The sequence below is a fragment of the Stigmatopora argus genome, chromosome 11 (genome assembly GCF_051989625.1).
Source record: "Stigmatopora argus isolate UIUO_Sarg chromosome 11, RoL_Sarg_1.0, whole genome shotgun sequence".
In the NCBI taxonomy this organism is placed as follows: domain Eukaryota; kingdom Metazoa; phylum Chordata; class Actinopteri; order Syngnathiformes; family Syngnathidae; genus Stigmatopora; species Stigmatopora argus.
Window position 1 is genome coordinate 4844533 of NC_135397.1, and position 13527 is coordinate 4858059.

General features: G+C 38.4%; 1 protein-coding gene across 5 annotated transcripts in view; it reads right to left on the reverse strand.

The window, feature by feature from the left end:
* eys (eyes shut homolog) overlaps positions 1-13527 on the reverse strand; it is a 201395-nt gene that overhangs the window by 39280 nt on the left and 148588 nt on the right. For all 5 annotated transcript variants that reach the window (XM_077612551.1, XM_077612553.1, XM_077612552.1 and 2 more), the window contains 8 exons: positions 12638-12762; positions 11987-12111; positions 10959-11172; positions 6993-7180; positions 6777-6868; positions 4206-4356; positions 3709-3821; positions 3442-3611 (listed from right to left, as the gene is read on the reverse strand). In XM_077612551.1, the coding sequence (XP_077468677.1) occupies positions 3442-3611; positions 3709-3821; positions 4206-4356; positions 6777-6868; positions 6993-7180; positions 10959-11172; positions 11987-12111; positions 12638-12762 (1178 nt within the window). The remainder of the gene's footprint in view (positions 1-3441; positions 3612-3708; positions 3822-4205; positions 4357-6776; positions 6869-6992; positions 7181-10958; positions 11173-11986; positions 12112-12637; positions 12763-13527) is intronic.

The window sequence follows — 13527 nt, forward strand, 5'->3', positions numbered from 1 at the left end:
GTTAAAAGACAAAAAAAGAACAAAAACAAAAACACATTACTCCTTCATAAGAGGAAATTATATTTGGATATTCTGAATAACACCTGAAGCAATTAACCAGTGGCCAATACATTATCATATCTGTACTGATCTATGATGTGGTTCAGTTCCTGAAATTTGGCCTCTCAGATTAAGTAATCTCCATTCCATTCATCTTTGAATCAATAGACTTGTTTTGTCTTAACAAAGAGCTCACCTGGCTTTTATGTCATGAGCCTGTTTCAGTGGTTGCGTAGGTTCCCCATAATATGCATGCAATACAAAGTAAAAACAACAAGAACAAAGCAGAAAGGACCTTTAAAATCCAGATTTTTTTGGGATACCCATTGGCTAGTGTTGATGTACCAATGCTGTGGCCAGCATGTGTAGTTTAAGTGACACCGAGCCAAGTTGTCAGGTCTGCCTTTGCTGCACTGACAGTTTGCCTATTAGCAGTCAGCAATTCTCTGCCAGGGCTATATGGTGTTGTTATTTCCCCCTGGATGACAAAGGGTATGACTTGAAGGGGAGCTGAAGGAGGTGCCTACTCAGGTCATCAGATCCAAAAGACAATGACATTGCACACCTGGTGGAGTGCATTAGAGAGCTAGGCTTCATGACAGATACAAAATTGCCAGTTCCAGCCCAGGTCATAAAATGAATGTCCCTGTAGATATGTTTTTCCTGGTGGTTTACATGACAGCATATGATGTAAATCATTAGCAGTGGCATTTTTTGCCACTATTTTGTCAAAAGGCAGGACTTTTGAGATGCTCTCTGCCCAGACTGTAGGAATAGGCAAGGAATCACCTCTTTTCCCTGCACATTCATCGAATTTATGTAATATTGTTTTTAGAAAGAGTACCTAATCCACTTTTCTTTTTAAACTTGAATGAAAATGATTATTAGTAACATTATTAACACCTGGATTATGACATGCATCTGTGCTGCAATCATGACTAAAACTGTGAGGTCCTTATCAAAAGTTGGGCAAATTTAAGAATTACTTTTGGGATGTTTTCCTTTTCTTCTCCTTTACCTTCTGTAATATATATATATGTATATTATATACTATACTTTATTTAGTGACAATCCAAAGCAATGGTCACCTTCCTTCTGGATTTGGGATTTTATATCCTCAGCCTGTGATCTCTAAATTTGACCGGCTAATGTTAGGACCTGTGATTTCAGTATTCTAATCTCGATAGGTGCCTGGTCAATGACTGTTTAATATTAAGTGGCCAAGAATATGGTCATGCCAGTTAGATTTCTAAGATATAATAAATTGTTTCCTCAAATAGGAGGTGATTGGTGCTAGACCTTGGAGAAACGACAATGTGCTATCCCTGCAAGTAGTCAATTGAAAGCTACGTGATGATGACAGGATTAGTTGAGGACTAAATGGCTTAGAGGGAAAGATGTAGTCATAAAAGACAAAACCACCGAGGCGGGAAATTATTCAGTCTGTATTGATTATGACCTCCTTCTACGGCTCATTACCTTATGTCCCTATTTCTTGAATATCTGAAGGTCTGTTGTAGGATGTTGGCTGAGAGTGAATCATTCAAATGAAAGGTGATTGCAGGTTTGTCCCATTTATGTCTTTTCAAAAAGTTTTACCTTATCGAGGGTTATTTTAAAAAGTATGATACCATGCTTTATTCTCTGTTATGAATTAATGTAACCTATTTCCAGAATTTGTAGGACAGTTGGAGTACTTTTGTTCTTTGGCCTTCTTCACCCAAGAACTTTAGACCTTGAAAATAAATTGACATTTCAAGTTTGAAAGCAACTTTAACAAATGATTTCTTAAAAAAAAGTTAAAGTGTTAAACATTTACTGGCTGAAACGATCATTACTGGGACTAATAATTAAATACTATTTATGTGTCTGGAATACAGTCATTTGATAAGTCAATTGGGAAGTTTAAGTCATCAAATTCAATGAATATTACTTTCGTGTATACCGTCACCATTTACAGGTGCATTGGAAAAAAATAGAATGTATTGCTGTAGAAGTTGTATTTTATCTCAACTTGAAATAATCAGAGAAACAAAACACCCACAAGTGTGGTGATGTAATCTTAAAAAAAAACCTTACATATTTCCACCGAGCAGGTTACATTTTTTAACCGTGGCAGTTTTTGTAAAACCTTGTGCTATTGCTTTCTGTAACGTAGACAATGAAAATAAATATTCAAAACATGTAAATGAGTTGTCTACTCTGAGCAGTAAAAGATTAGCATCCCACATGCTGCTTTAGGCTTTTAACACCATTTTTAAATGACTAAACAAACAAATAAGATATGAGGGCGAAACCTGCATAAATACATTTTACATTAGATGCAGGCACATTATATGTATCTTACTGAACTAATCAGTTAGATTCAATATTAACTTGCAAGTCTATGCATGTGCACGCTTGATGTAAGCATGCAAGCTTTGACCGTGCAAGTATAAGCTGTTCAATGTCATTAGCTCCATGCGAAGATGACATTTGGATAAACAACTAAGAGCAGAGATGACTCTCTCTTCTTTTGTGGCTATCACTTAATTTAACGAGATGTGAAGACAAGGTTGTTAGCGAGGAAAGCTGCCATGGTGACAAACATGCGCAAAGGCTTTGTCAGCATGTAAACAGCCTATGGACTACTACAGGACATCGTAATCAGCAGAGGCAAAGCACAGCAATGGATGAGTGCTTGTATAAGATTGGACTCCTTTAAACCTGAGAGACTGCATAGCATACTTTTGAGGATGGTACGTTCTCACAAAGTCAGCAGAAACTAATCTGAAGCCCCACTACTGGTCTTTAAAGCAAGACTTCATGGCTACGAGAATTTGTTGGATAAGCAAGAACTTGTTCTCCGGTCCCCCCCAAAAAAACGCCGGGGTTAAATGTTATGTAAAAGGTCTAAAATGAATTTTTATTGATGGTATACATTTGTTGTGTTCTAATAACTCTCTGGGAAAGGAAGAATGATCCTTTTACAAGTGGATATGTTTTGCATATGTCTCTCCTTTTATGTATATTCATATTTGCACTTTGCAAAAGTATATCTAATTATGCCTCCTGTACAAAAGGAGGTATTTGTTAGGGGGACCTGGGCGAGACCTTCTGCTGAATTATGGGCAATTGCCGCAAGGTCGCATTCTCATTCAGAAATGGTTCAAGCTGATTATATGGATCTTTCATTTCATTAATCATGTCCTGAATAATTCACTTCACTCAAAATTCCTAATGTAGGGGAGTCTATTCTGCCTGGATGTGAAACCTATTACCCACAGAGGCTCAGCATATATTAACCAACATTACTAGCTGGCTGCCTTTTCAAGATATCACAGTTGAGGTCACGAAAGAGTTGCTGTACAAGTTTCGCTTTGAGCACACTAAAATAAGATGGACAAAAATGCAATACGGCACCTTTTTCACAAAATGTTCCAGTAAAATGAAGCGGGCATTGGCATGAAGGGACATGCTTGTCTTGTTGTCGCAGTTTACGACACCATCCCCCATTGAGGCAAACGGCTTCACCGCAAAGTTCCTGCTGGGAGGATTTTGGTGCTTGAGCAGACGTTCCGGTCGCGTTGGCACTGTTGGTAAGTGAAATTAAAAATGCAGGCATACATGATGATCAGCACACAAACTGGATGGTTGATTTAAACAACAACAACAACAACAACACTTTACCTGCATGTGTCAAAGTTGCTGCCGCTGATGGCATCAGATGGGCTCATACGTCTGACTTTATTGAATTCAAGGATTTCAATGCAGCCTGTAAAATTGAAGAAAGGCTTTGCCTTCTACAGGAAAGAAAAAAAAAGATTTATCTTTAATAGTTTAACAGTTATAATCTCTTATTTGTTGACCGAGGTGCATGCTTTTTCCCTTAACTTTATTAATAACACCAGAAGTGATGCCACAATGGATGGATTAGGATTTTTTTTTACTCCCCAAATAACCCTAAACAGATTTTCTTTCATGGATAAATGTTTATTTTTATCCATTAAATAGTCTTGCCATAGTTTGTAACTATTCGGGGATTGGAAGTTTAAAGAGGCAATGGATAATCAACAAACAACTGTGTAGCTTTTATAACACTCCATTAAGTCTGGGTGGGGTAAATGTTTTAAAATTTCTTTCAATAGGCAGCGATAACTTTTTCACGAGTACTCGTCAAACCATACCTGATTGGCCGAGTATCGTTGTGGAAGACCACCGGCAAAGATGTGGTTTATTCTTTTTATGGTAGGTCTCAAACCGTAATTACTTGCGGCTCTTTTAAATTTCCCATGGCCAAAAAGAGTTATTTCAGCCTCACAAGGAGCCACGTGTTGCCTAAAAAGTGAAACATACAAGTGCGATTATTGGGGTTCACGATGACAAACTCACAACCGCAGCTTATCCCTAAAAATAAAAAAATCTGGGTAAAGAAGTGATTGATTTTCAATACTTTTTTAGTTGAAATGGGGTGCAAAATTAAGCATTTTATTATGTTTAAATTATGGAATTTAGAACTTGTAAGATCCTGGAGGCTCGTTAGTCAGACCTGTAAACACTCCAATATCCCTAATTCCGTATATAAATTTTCATGCACTTATTCAGCCTTACACAGCTCACCTCACATTATTATTATCGTTTAGTTTTACTTTCAGTTACATGTGTTACACCATAATGGGAACAGTTCTCAAATAACACGCATTCCCACGGCTCATTATAAACCATGCACCTACAACATTTTGATGCCTGATAGTTCTAACAACGTCAACATGTGACAACCACGCTTTAATAGGAATGCAATGATATCTTGAACAATACCCACTGTGAAGTCTATTCTCAAGGTCTCTCCTTGGTAACAGACTTCTGAAGCACCCAGAAACCCTCGGCTGTTCTCAAAAGGTCCGTCTCTCAAAATGTCTATTTGAAACGCCAGAGGGGGGCCGATTTTTCCATCAGTGCAGATGCAGCACTAACTATCAGCACTTTGAGGGTACTTAGGCCACAAATCCCACCAATCCCTCTCCTCTAATACCTTCTATTATGGGAGTGGAAGTAAGGGAGGTCCACGCAGCAGTCTATATTGATTTGTTTAGACCTCACTTTGCAAACTGTTGCATACGCTGGATGAATTCTCGGGGCACAGACTGCAAGCTGCATAAGTCCTTTCTCAAGAGCTCCCTTGCATGGGATGGCGATTAATTTAGAAGCAGTCTGCCAGAGCAGCCTGGCCAACAGCCAGAGGGCAGTGTGCACGCCGTCCTTGAGAAGCCAGCCCCACCGGGTTTCTGTTTAACATATTGAAAAGACTCTTCAATGGGAAGATATGTTAAAAGTCTATTATGAGTGTGGTGCTAAGGATGACCATGGCGTGGTAGCTCTGGGTCAAATCAGACAAAGATGGACGGTGTACGCTATCAGACAATTACAAAGTCTTTGCTTGGTGACACCGGCAACCATTTTTCCACACTCCTGACCCTCTAGTTATGACAGCTCTCGTTCTCAAACTGTCTCCAAGGGTTCAGCAAAGAACATTATGATGGATTCTTACCACTCTTTTATTTTATTTTTTCAAGAAAAAAAGGGGGTGGAGTTTTCTACCCCTTTAACCTGGTCGTCTTGCGTGTATGCACATTGATATTTAGGCCAGATATGGAGAGTAGATTTCTGCAGTGCTGTGGGGGTGTTTGGGTAATCATGCCAGATTGCTCCAAGAAATTTTCAAAACCTCTGCCAAGATTCAGTATAAGTAATATCTTATAACTTAAGTAGCTTCTTTATGTTCAGGTGTTGCTTAACGGAAAGGAAATGTGAAAACATTGTTTGTTTCACCTGTGCTATTCTATATTGTCAAAGTTTTTCCCCCAAGTACTATATCTTTTTTACAATACCAAAAAGCAGTGCAACAGCTACAAGACAATCAAAATGAAGTTCCCTTTCTCTTCTATAAAATTAAAACAAAAAAATGAGAAGTAGTTACCCAACAATTTATGAATGTGTTATTTTTTGTACTTTTTACCATTGTTAAAAGCCCCAGGGACATTTAAAATTGGAAACTCATCTATAATTAAGCCTAATGTCCATATTTTGGTCCTTTTCTGTCACAGCTCTGAAAGTAGGAACACAGAAAACTAAAATAAATATATGGTTTGGGACAGCCCAAATAGTTACAATTATGGAACTCAAAACATCATTGAAAAGTGGTGGCAAAATTGTGCCAAGACTTAAAAACAATATGTCAAAGGTTTTCAGCCTCACTTTAATTCATTTAAGCATTGATTTTGTGCTTGGCTCTTGACTGCAAATCTTTTTATTGAGGAAAACCTGAAAATTATGACATAAGAACACCCAATAAAACCTCATTCTTTTTAATTACAGCATTGTGTGTCACTGTGTAACATTTCTTTGAAATAAACACTTGTTTGAACTAAAATATTCATTACGATTATGCCCTGCTGGTTTGACTAACATTTATTATTTTGAACAAATGCTTTAACACTTGACAACAATAACTAAGAATGGGAAGTTAATACCACCAGAGGCGCTAATACTATTGAACATAGTATTTAAATGTTAGCGCTAAGAAGCTTATGATGCAAAGAGGCCGCTACCTCCTCATTAAAGGAAAAATATACCCAGAGGCAAAGGAGTTTATAAGCAAATAAAATTAGAAATGTAAATTGAAATTACCAATCCAAAACACAAATACGTGATATGATAATCCCACACATTGCAATGCAATTCAATTGGAAAGAACATACCTGATGTTGACGATGTGTACTTTGTTGTCATCAACATAAATTTGGGTGTTAATCCACGTCACATCACGCTCTTGATTGCAGGAAAAGACATACTGAAAGAAAATAGTGAGAACTTAAGACAATTCATTTAAAGTACATTGGCAAAAGATACCTCATATACGTACATGTGTTTATGTTCTATATATCCAGTCATCTGTTATTATCTTGACATTTTACCTGCAACATCCCATCCGTGACAAAGAGTTCCATGAAAATGAAATTTTCCTCAGCCGTTCCTTGGCCCACATAAATAATAGTTCCATGGTTGAATTGAGTTTGGAATTTCACGGTGACATTGAATAGGCTGAGGTCAATCCCTTCAAATTCCAGATATGAATTTCCAAAATACTGGACATTGTTTGATTCTATAAGAGAACACAAATACAGAAAGTGAAATAATGGGAAAAGTATCTTTATCTCTACAAGACACTCTATAAAAGATTCAGACTTGATCCCTGCATGGAGAGTTGCTACTTTCCATGCACTTCCAACAAAGAGAACTGGGTGAGTTTATGAAACATCACCTTGACCGACATCACCGAGCAGTTTCCATGTCTAGCCAGGAAGATGCGAGACCGATATGAACTTCTTGTTTTTATTCCTCTGAGTCTCTTGCCAAAGCTTTTGTTGGGGCTTAAAATCTAAATGTATTCGTCAAATAACCTTAGCAACAAGAATAGAATATGGCTGAAAGACAGAGAAAGAGAAAGGCACAAAACTTAAGAAAGTAAGGTAGAGTAGATTGCTTTTATATGAAAAGAACTGCAAATAATTCTTCTCCGTCGGTATTTTCTCCCCTTTTTGCTCACTGTAGCGGCAAACTGAAAATAATTCTATTCGTGTGGAAAGCTGTGAAGCATGCAAATGGCACAATACCAGGAGAGAGAAGCTCAATGTAGTCATGCCCGTTTATTACATGCCGAGTTTTATAGTGGAATAACTTGTCTTGTATCATCCGTGAGAAAAGGCAATTATGGGACACTCCTGTTAAAGCTTCCCTGCCCGAGAACTTATTGGGCGTAGTGTCGAGGACCCACTTAAACGACAGGTTCGGCCTTGCATTTAGGGTGCCTTTGCTTGATACGCTGTATTTCTCATTTGAAAGAAAGGGTGCAAATCTGTTACTGGGATGTCAAAGCAGGACGTGTGTTAAATTGAAAAGCATTTGTGGATGCACTTGTCTCATGTTCTGTCTATTCTTATCTGAGGACAAGGAACCAAAAAAACACAAAGACATTCATTACACTAGAGAAATCAGCAAAGCTCCTTTAAAGTGGTTGCCATGATTAATCAAGCAAGCACAAGGGAGACCTCTATCAATATTTGTTACACGTCAAGTCCTAAAAGGCTGGCGAGCACTTTTGATCAGACGGCATGTTCTTAGAGGCATTTGGCAAGCAGGTTTACCTAGATATCCCATTTGGATGGCAAAGCCATAGGAAGAGAAGCCATTGACAAAAGAAGACAATCATGAGGAGCATACTTACTGTGACCTGAGAATTAATGAGGCTTAACCGAGACCGTAACAATAGAAAGCTGTGTTCTTCACCCCTGACAATAAAAGTTGCCAGTGCTGATGATGTGAAATTAGCCAGCAGAGACGATGCTTTTCATTCATTTTAAAGACTTGTTTGGTCTGATGTAGTCTTTGATGCACTATTAGACTGCTGCAAGGACTGAACCTGATGCCTCATTAAAAGCTAGCTCCAGTTTCGCCTTCAAAGTTCTCCCAATTTTTCCCCTTATACATTTTCCTTACAAATTTGTATACAATTCACCAGTCACCTCATTGAGCAAAAAGTATCTCAAATGAGAATGCATAGTTTAAACATCGATTCACCATTGTAAGAAGTGTTTAAACATGTTGCCCTTTTTAAATTCTCAGAAATTAATAAACCCTTCTTTCGATCAGGAAATAATGTGATAATTACGAAAAACACACGTGCACTCACATCACATGATGAATTATTGTGAGGCCAGATGTTGACCAGTGTCAATTTGTGGATGTAGATGTAATTTCCAATTTATTGGAAAAGAAAAAGAAAGGAGGATAGCCATCTTGTTTTGTCCATGATATATTGGTTGATCCAATAGACAGACGGATTGAACTTGTCACCGGACCGAGATAAAACGCTGCAGAGGACCATTCTTAGACTTTTGCAATTTCTGAGCCTCAAGGCAAGGCTAAATGTCATTCTTCACGTTCAACAATTGTGATTCTTGTTCTGAGGCTAGGTGACACAAAAAGGTTTAAGTGAATGTGGAATGCTGGGAAACTGCATCCTCAGTGTAAGATTTTTTTGTTTGCAGGTTTTTTGCTCTTCGCTTGGACCGTCAATTTTTTCAAAGATGGGTTTAAATAATAGCTATTAATAATAATTCATGAGTTCTTTCAGGCAGTCCATCATTCAGGACTGTAGCAATTTTTTTTAATATATCTATGACTTATTCTAACGTGTTTGCAAATACAAGGGAAAATTTAAATCCTGTAAATGAGAGAAATGGAAAAATATTAATAATCATTGATTTAAACTATTACACAGGATTTAAAGGTGGATTTAAAGTTTTTATAACATTGTTTTTCACAACTGTTGATGTCATTTTATCAAATTTGATAAGACAATTTGCAAATGGAAAATGCCTAGAATCTAATTTTCCCAGCTATGTTAGTTGGTTATTTTTGCTTATCTCTGCAAACAGGCGGATACTCATTTACATGAGTTTGTCTTCATAGAATTTGAACATTTAATATTCAAATTTAAAACTATTTTCTCTGATAGGCCCTCAGACGAGTCGCTAGCAAATTCTTATCTCAAGAAGACCTTGCATTTCAGCAAAGGGTGTGTCTGTGCGCAAGTATCTTATTGCCTCTGTTTGAATTCCTATTGATGTGTTTTTATCAGTCGAGGGTTTAAAGAAGCAGTCTGAATTCATTTCGAACTGCAGTAAGACCACGCCTTTCCTTTTGACAGTGACCCGGTTAGATAAGCATGGAGATTTCTTTGTCCTTCCACCTGAAACTTATTCAAAATTGTCCATAGAGGATAACTCATGAACCTTGAGTTTTCTAGACTCAACGCAAGTAACCGTGTCTTAATAATCCAGCGTCGTGCAACCCAAGAACGGATCAGGTGCAGCCGGGAAGACTCAGTTATGTTTGGCCCAGAGTGAATTTCAGCGTGTCACAGTGAATTGGTTCAAGCTTGTCTGTGTTCAATAGGTCTGCTTAACTGCTCTGCTGCTCTATAAACAGCTTCAAAGCCAAGGCAGACCTCATCTGTCAAGAAGAAACAATCTGCCTCCTCTCTAACACGGTGTAGGTGAATAGCAATAGCAACGTGGAAAATGTGTGATCCGCACCTTTTTCACGTGACTGTAAAATATTGAAATGATTTGCCATTTGTCTGTTATACGTAAGCAATATCATTGTCACATATTTGACTTCCTATTCAACATCAGTTTGCTCAGGATCAGTCAGGGATCTACATCTTTTTTAAGGGTGTCTCAGAGGTGTTCAGTTTCGAAATGTACCACCCACATCCATGAGATGATGATGACAACGTTCTACTTTCAAGCCTTCACAATTTAAGATCACGAATGCATTTTATATTACCCTGGAAAACTAAAGCAACCAGACCTTCAGAGCTGGCAAAAGAGGATTTACTCAATACTCCTTTTGTTCAATACTTACTTAAGACTAAGTGCCTTTACTTATTCCATACTTTTATCTTTAAATTCAGTGACAACCACCATATAATCATTTTGGGGGAAAACATTGAACTCAGACAGAGTCTCAACTCATTCCACAGTGACCAAGAGGGGTCAATGGAAAAGGATGTAGAAACAATTGATTGGTTTAGAACCTTCTTTCAGTGTTGTGGCTGACAATTTGCAGACCACCTGCTTCCTCATTTCAGTTGTTTGTTCTTCCCAGCTGCACGAATAAGAAAAAAAACTAAACAAAAAAAAACACTAGACAGAGCATCAAACCAAGCATCATATGAATCTGGGAGAAAGCAAGCAAAAAAAAAACACTGATGCAACCTCTCATACTTGGGAATTAAATCTTTCCAATACGGAAGGTAGCATAAGGACACTGCGGCGGTCCGGCGCCTATATAACTCCCCAAATGTGCTTTTGTACCTGTGGATTGCTCAGCTGTCTGCGAGGAGCTGAGTGTCAGTGTTTGCACACTTGGTGTAAAGCCGCCAGTGATGTTCTTGAGTGCAGTCTCCAAGGGAACAGCATCCGTTCCATGAGGGAGGCAGGTGACCTTGTTGATGCCATCTACACAGGAATATGCTTCTGGACATGGATTTAAGAGGCAATCATCATAGTTGTGCTCACAGTTTCTCCCCTGTGTACAAAGAATAAACAGCCAGTAGACGTGTGTGTGTTAAATGAAACACAAACTGTATATAATGTTAACAGTATGGAAAATACAGGTTCCTGCCTGAAGAAGTAATATTGAATTATGGGCATTTATGCAAATGTAGTGTTAGGCATGAATAGCAATTTAATGAGGTTAAATTACCAGAGCAGTTTGTTGGTGGAAGTGATTTCACCAATTTGAAATGTACTTTTGTTGGAGAGTGGGGCATAAGCAAAAAAAACAACCCTTTCTTTGGGAGCCAAATGGGTTTTACCAATCATAGGACAGTCGTTAGTAATCTTGTATACATAACATTTTAAACTTTCAGTATAGACTTTTTCCAATTAAGAATTAACATCAATGAATTGGGAATTTGAGGTGGCAGAAAACCCTGAAAAAAATCCTACCCGTCAAAGCTTGAGGCAACTCCGAACTATATGCCCCAAATCCCATTCTCATTAAATTCTAGCCAACCATTTTACAAAATCAGAAATAATGTGAATTCCCTGCCTAGAGATGTCTGTTTTGATAAGGGTAAATATACGTTTATTAACTTGCAAGTGCATCCAAATGACTAAATTTGGCACTGATCCAATTCACTCATGTTCACGCCTGCCAGAGATATGCTCTCCAGTCATTGCGAATTCAGGATTACATCAGTATTTTAGCACTACGGTGAAGTACAGTTATTGCTTCATAATAATGATGATTATGGAGCGAATTGCGAGTGCAGGAGGATATAGGTTAATTCCATTTTTTAAATAATAATGGAGAGGAAGAAACAGGTGGGGAGGCTCACCACAAATCCAGGACGACAGAAACAGGTGTAGCCGTAGCCTGGATCACGCTGAACGCAGATCCCCTGGTTGCAGGGCTGTGGAAGGCACTCATTAATGTCATCCTCACAGTGAAGGCCTGTCCAACCTGCCAGGAACAAAAGCCCACAGAGTGCACTGGTGAGCCCTGGCTCTCCCACTTCCACCCTCTGAAGTGAATATCAATCAGATGCTCCCACATTGATTTTCTTCTTTTTGGGTTCACACTTATGCACAGACAAGAAAAGGCTTTCACTAAGTGTATGGCCGCTGCATCCATTTTAATGAGGCGCAGCAGTATCATCTATTTATCACATTATTTCCATACTGTATGTCTGGATCGTTCCCCAGAGAGAGGTAGGTGACTATTGGATGGCTGGGAAGAGTAGAAGCGATACTGTACAGACATGACTGTAACTTGCAGCACCTTATTTTGTTGTAAGTCGAATACGAATGCTGGTTAAAACAAAAACAAAAACAAAAAAAAGGACATATGGCAAAGTCCACTCTGGGAAAGTGGGGCAATGCAAGTTGATGCAGCCTTTTCATGAGTAACAAAGGATTCTTGTAACAGACGGTCTGGTTCATTGGCTTGATATCACCTGACAAACCTCCACAACATTTGAAGGACTTACCTGACCCGCATTGGCAGACGTAGCTATTAATAAGATCTTGGCAAATGGCACCGTTGTGGCAGGGAGATGAGCCGCATTCGTTAACGTCCACTTCACATGAATCCCCCGTGAAACCTGCTGGACAGCTAAGAAAACATATCATGTTCTTAAATGTGGGAGGCTGTCAGTTCCTTCTCCAGTGCTGGCTGTAAGCAAGAGATACTTCATTATTTATTGCAGAGCCTGTCGGCTGTTGTCTTTTTTTGTTTTAGCCATCAAAGCGTATTAATAAGATTTCTTTTCAACTGTTAGAAGGACATGCCCTGAAGGATCAGTTTATCTGTCTTTCGGTTGATCAGCTACATCACTGGTTTCAAACTGCTGGCCCTGGGGCCACATGTGGTCCGCCACGTCACTTTTCATAGCCTCGAAGGTAAATCATGGGCGTCAACTTCATGTTTTGTGCTAAAATCAGAATGATTCTAGATAATTTCCTTTTAAAATACTAACAAGCATGGAAATATTGAATGCTTTCTCCCTGTAAATGTAATGTATATAATATATCTAAATAGTATCTACAGCAATGAGGACTGTAACAAAAAACACACTGCTTTAGTATGTAGCATCTGTGTGATCTCAGCAAGCATTTAAAAAAATATAAACAACACGGTCTAATCATTCATATATATTTTTTTTGCTAAAGTGAGGTGTGGAAGGTATTTTTAATTCAATCATAGCAACAAGAGCGAATGCGCAGGTTTGTCAAGCGTGACATTTGAGCCAACAACACATGGAAAACAATGTGCTTTTGAGGCTATTTGTTAGACAGGTGCAGAACACAATATGCATCACTTCAAACAGTTTGTGCAGATAACATCAATCTGTATCTCAGTTTTATCTACTCATTCAAA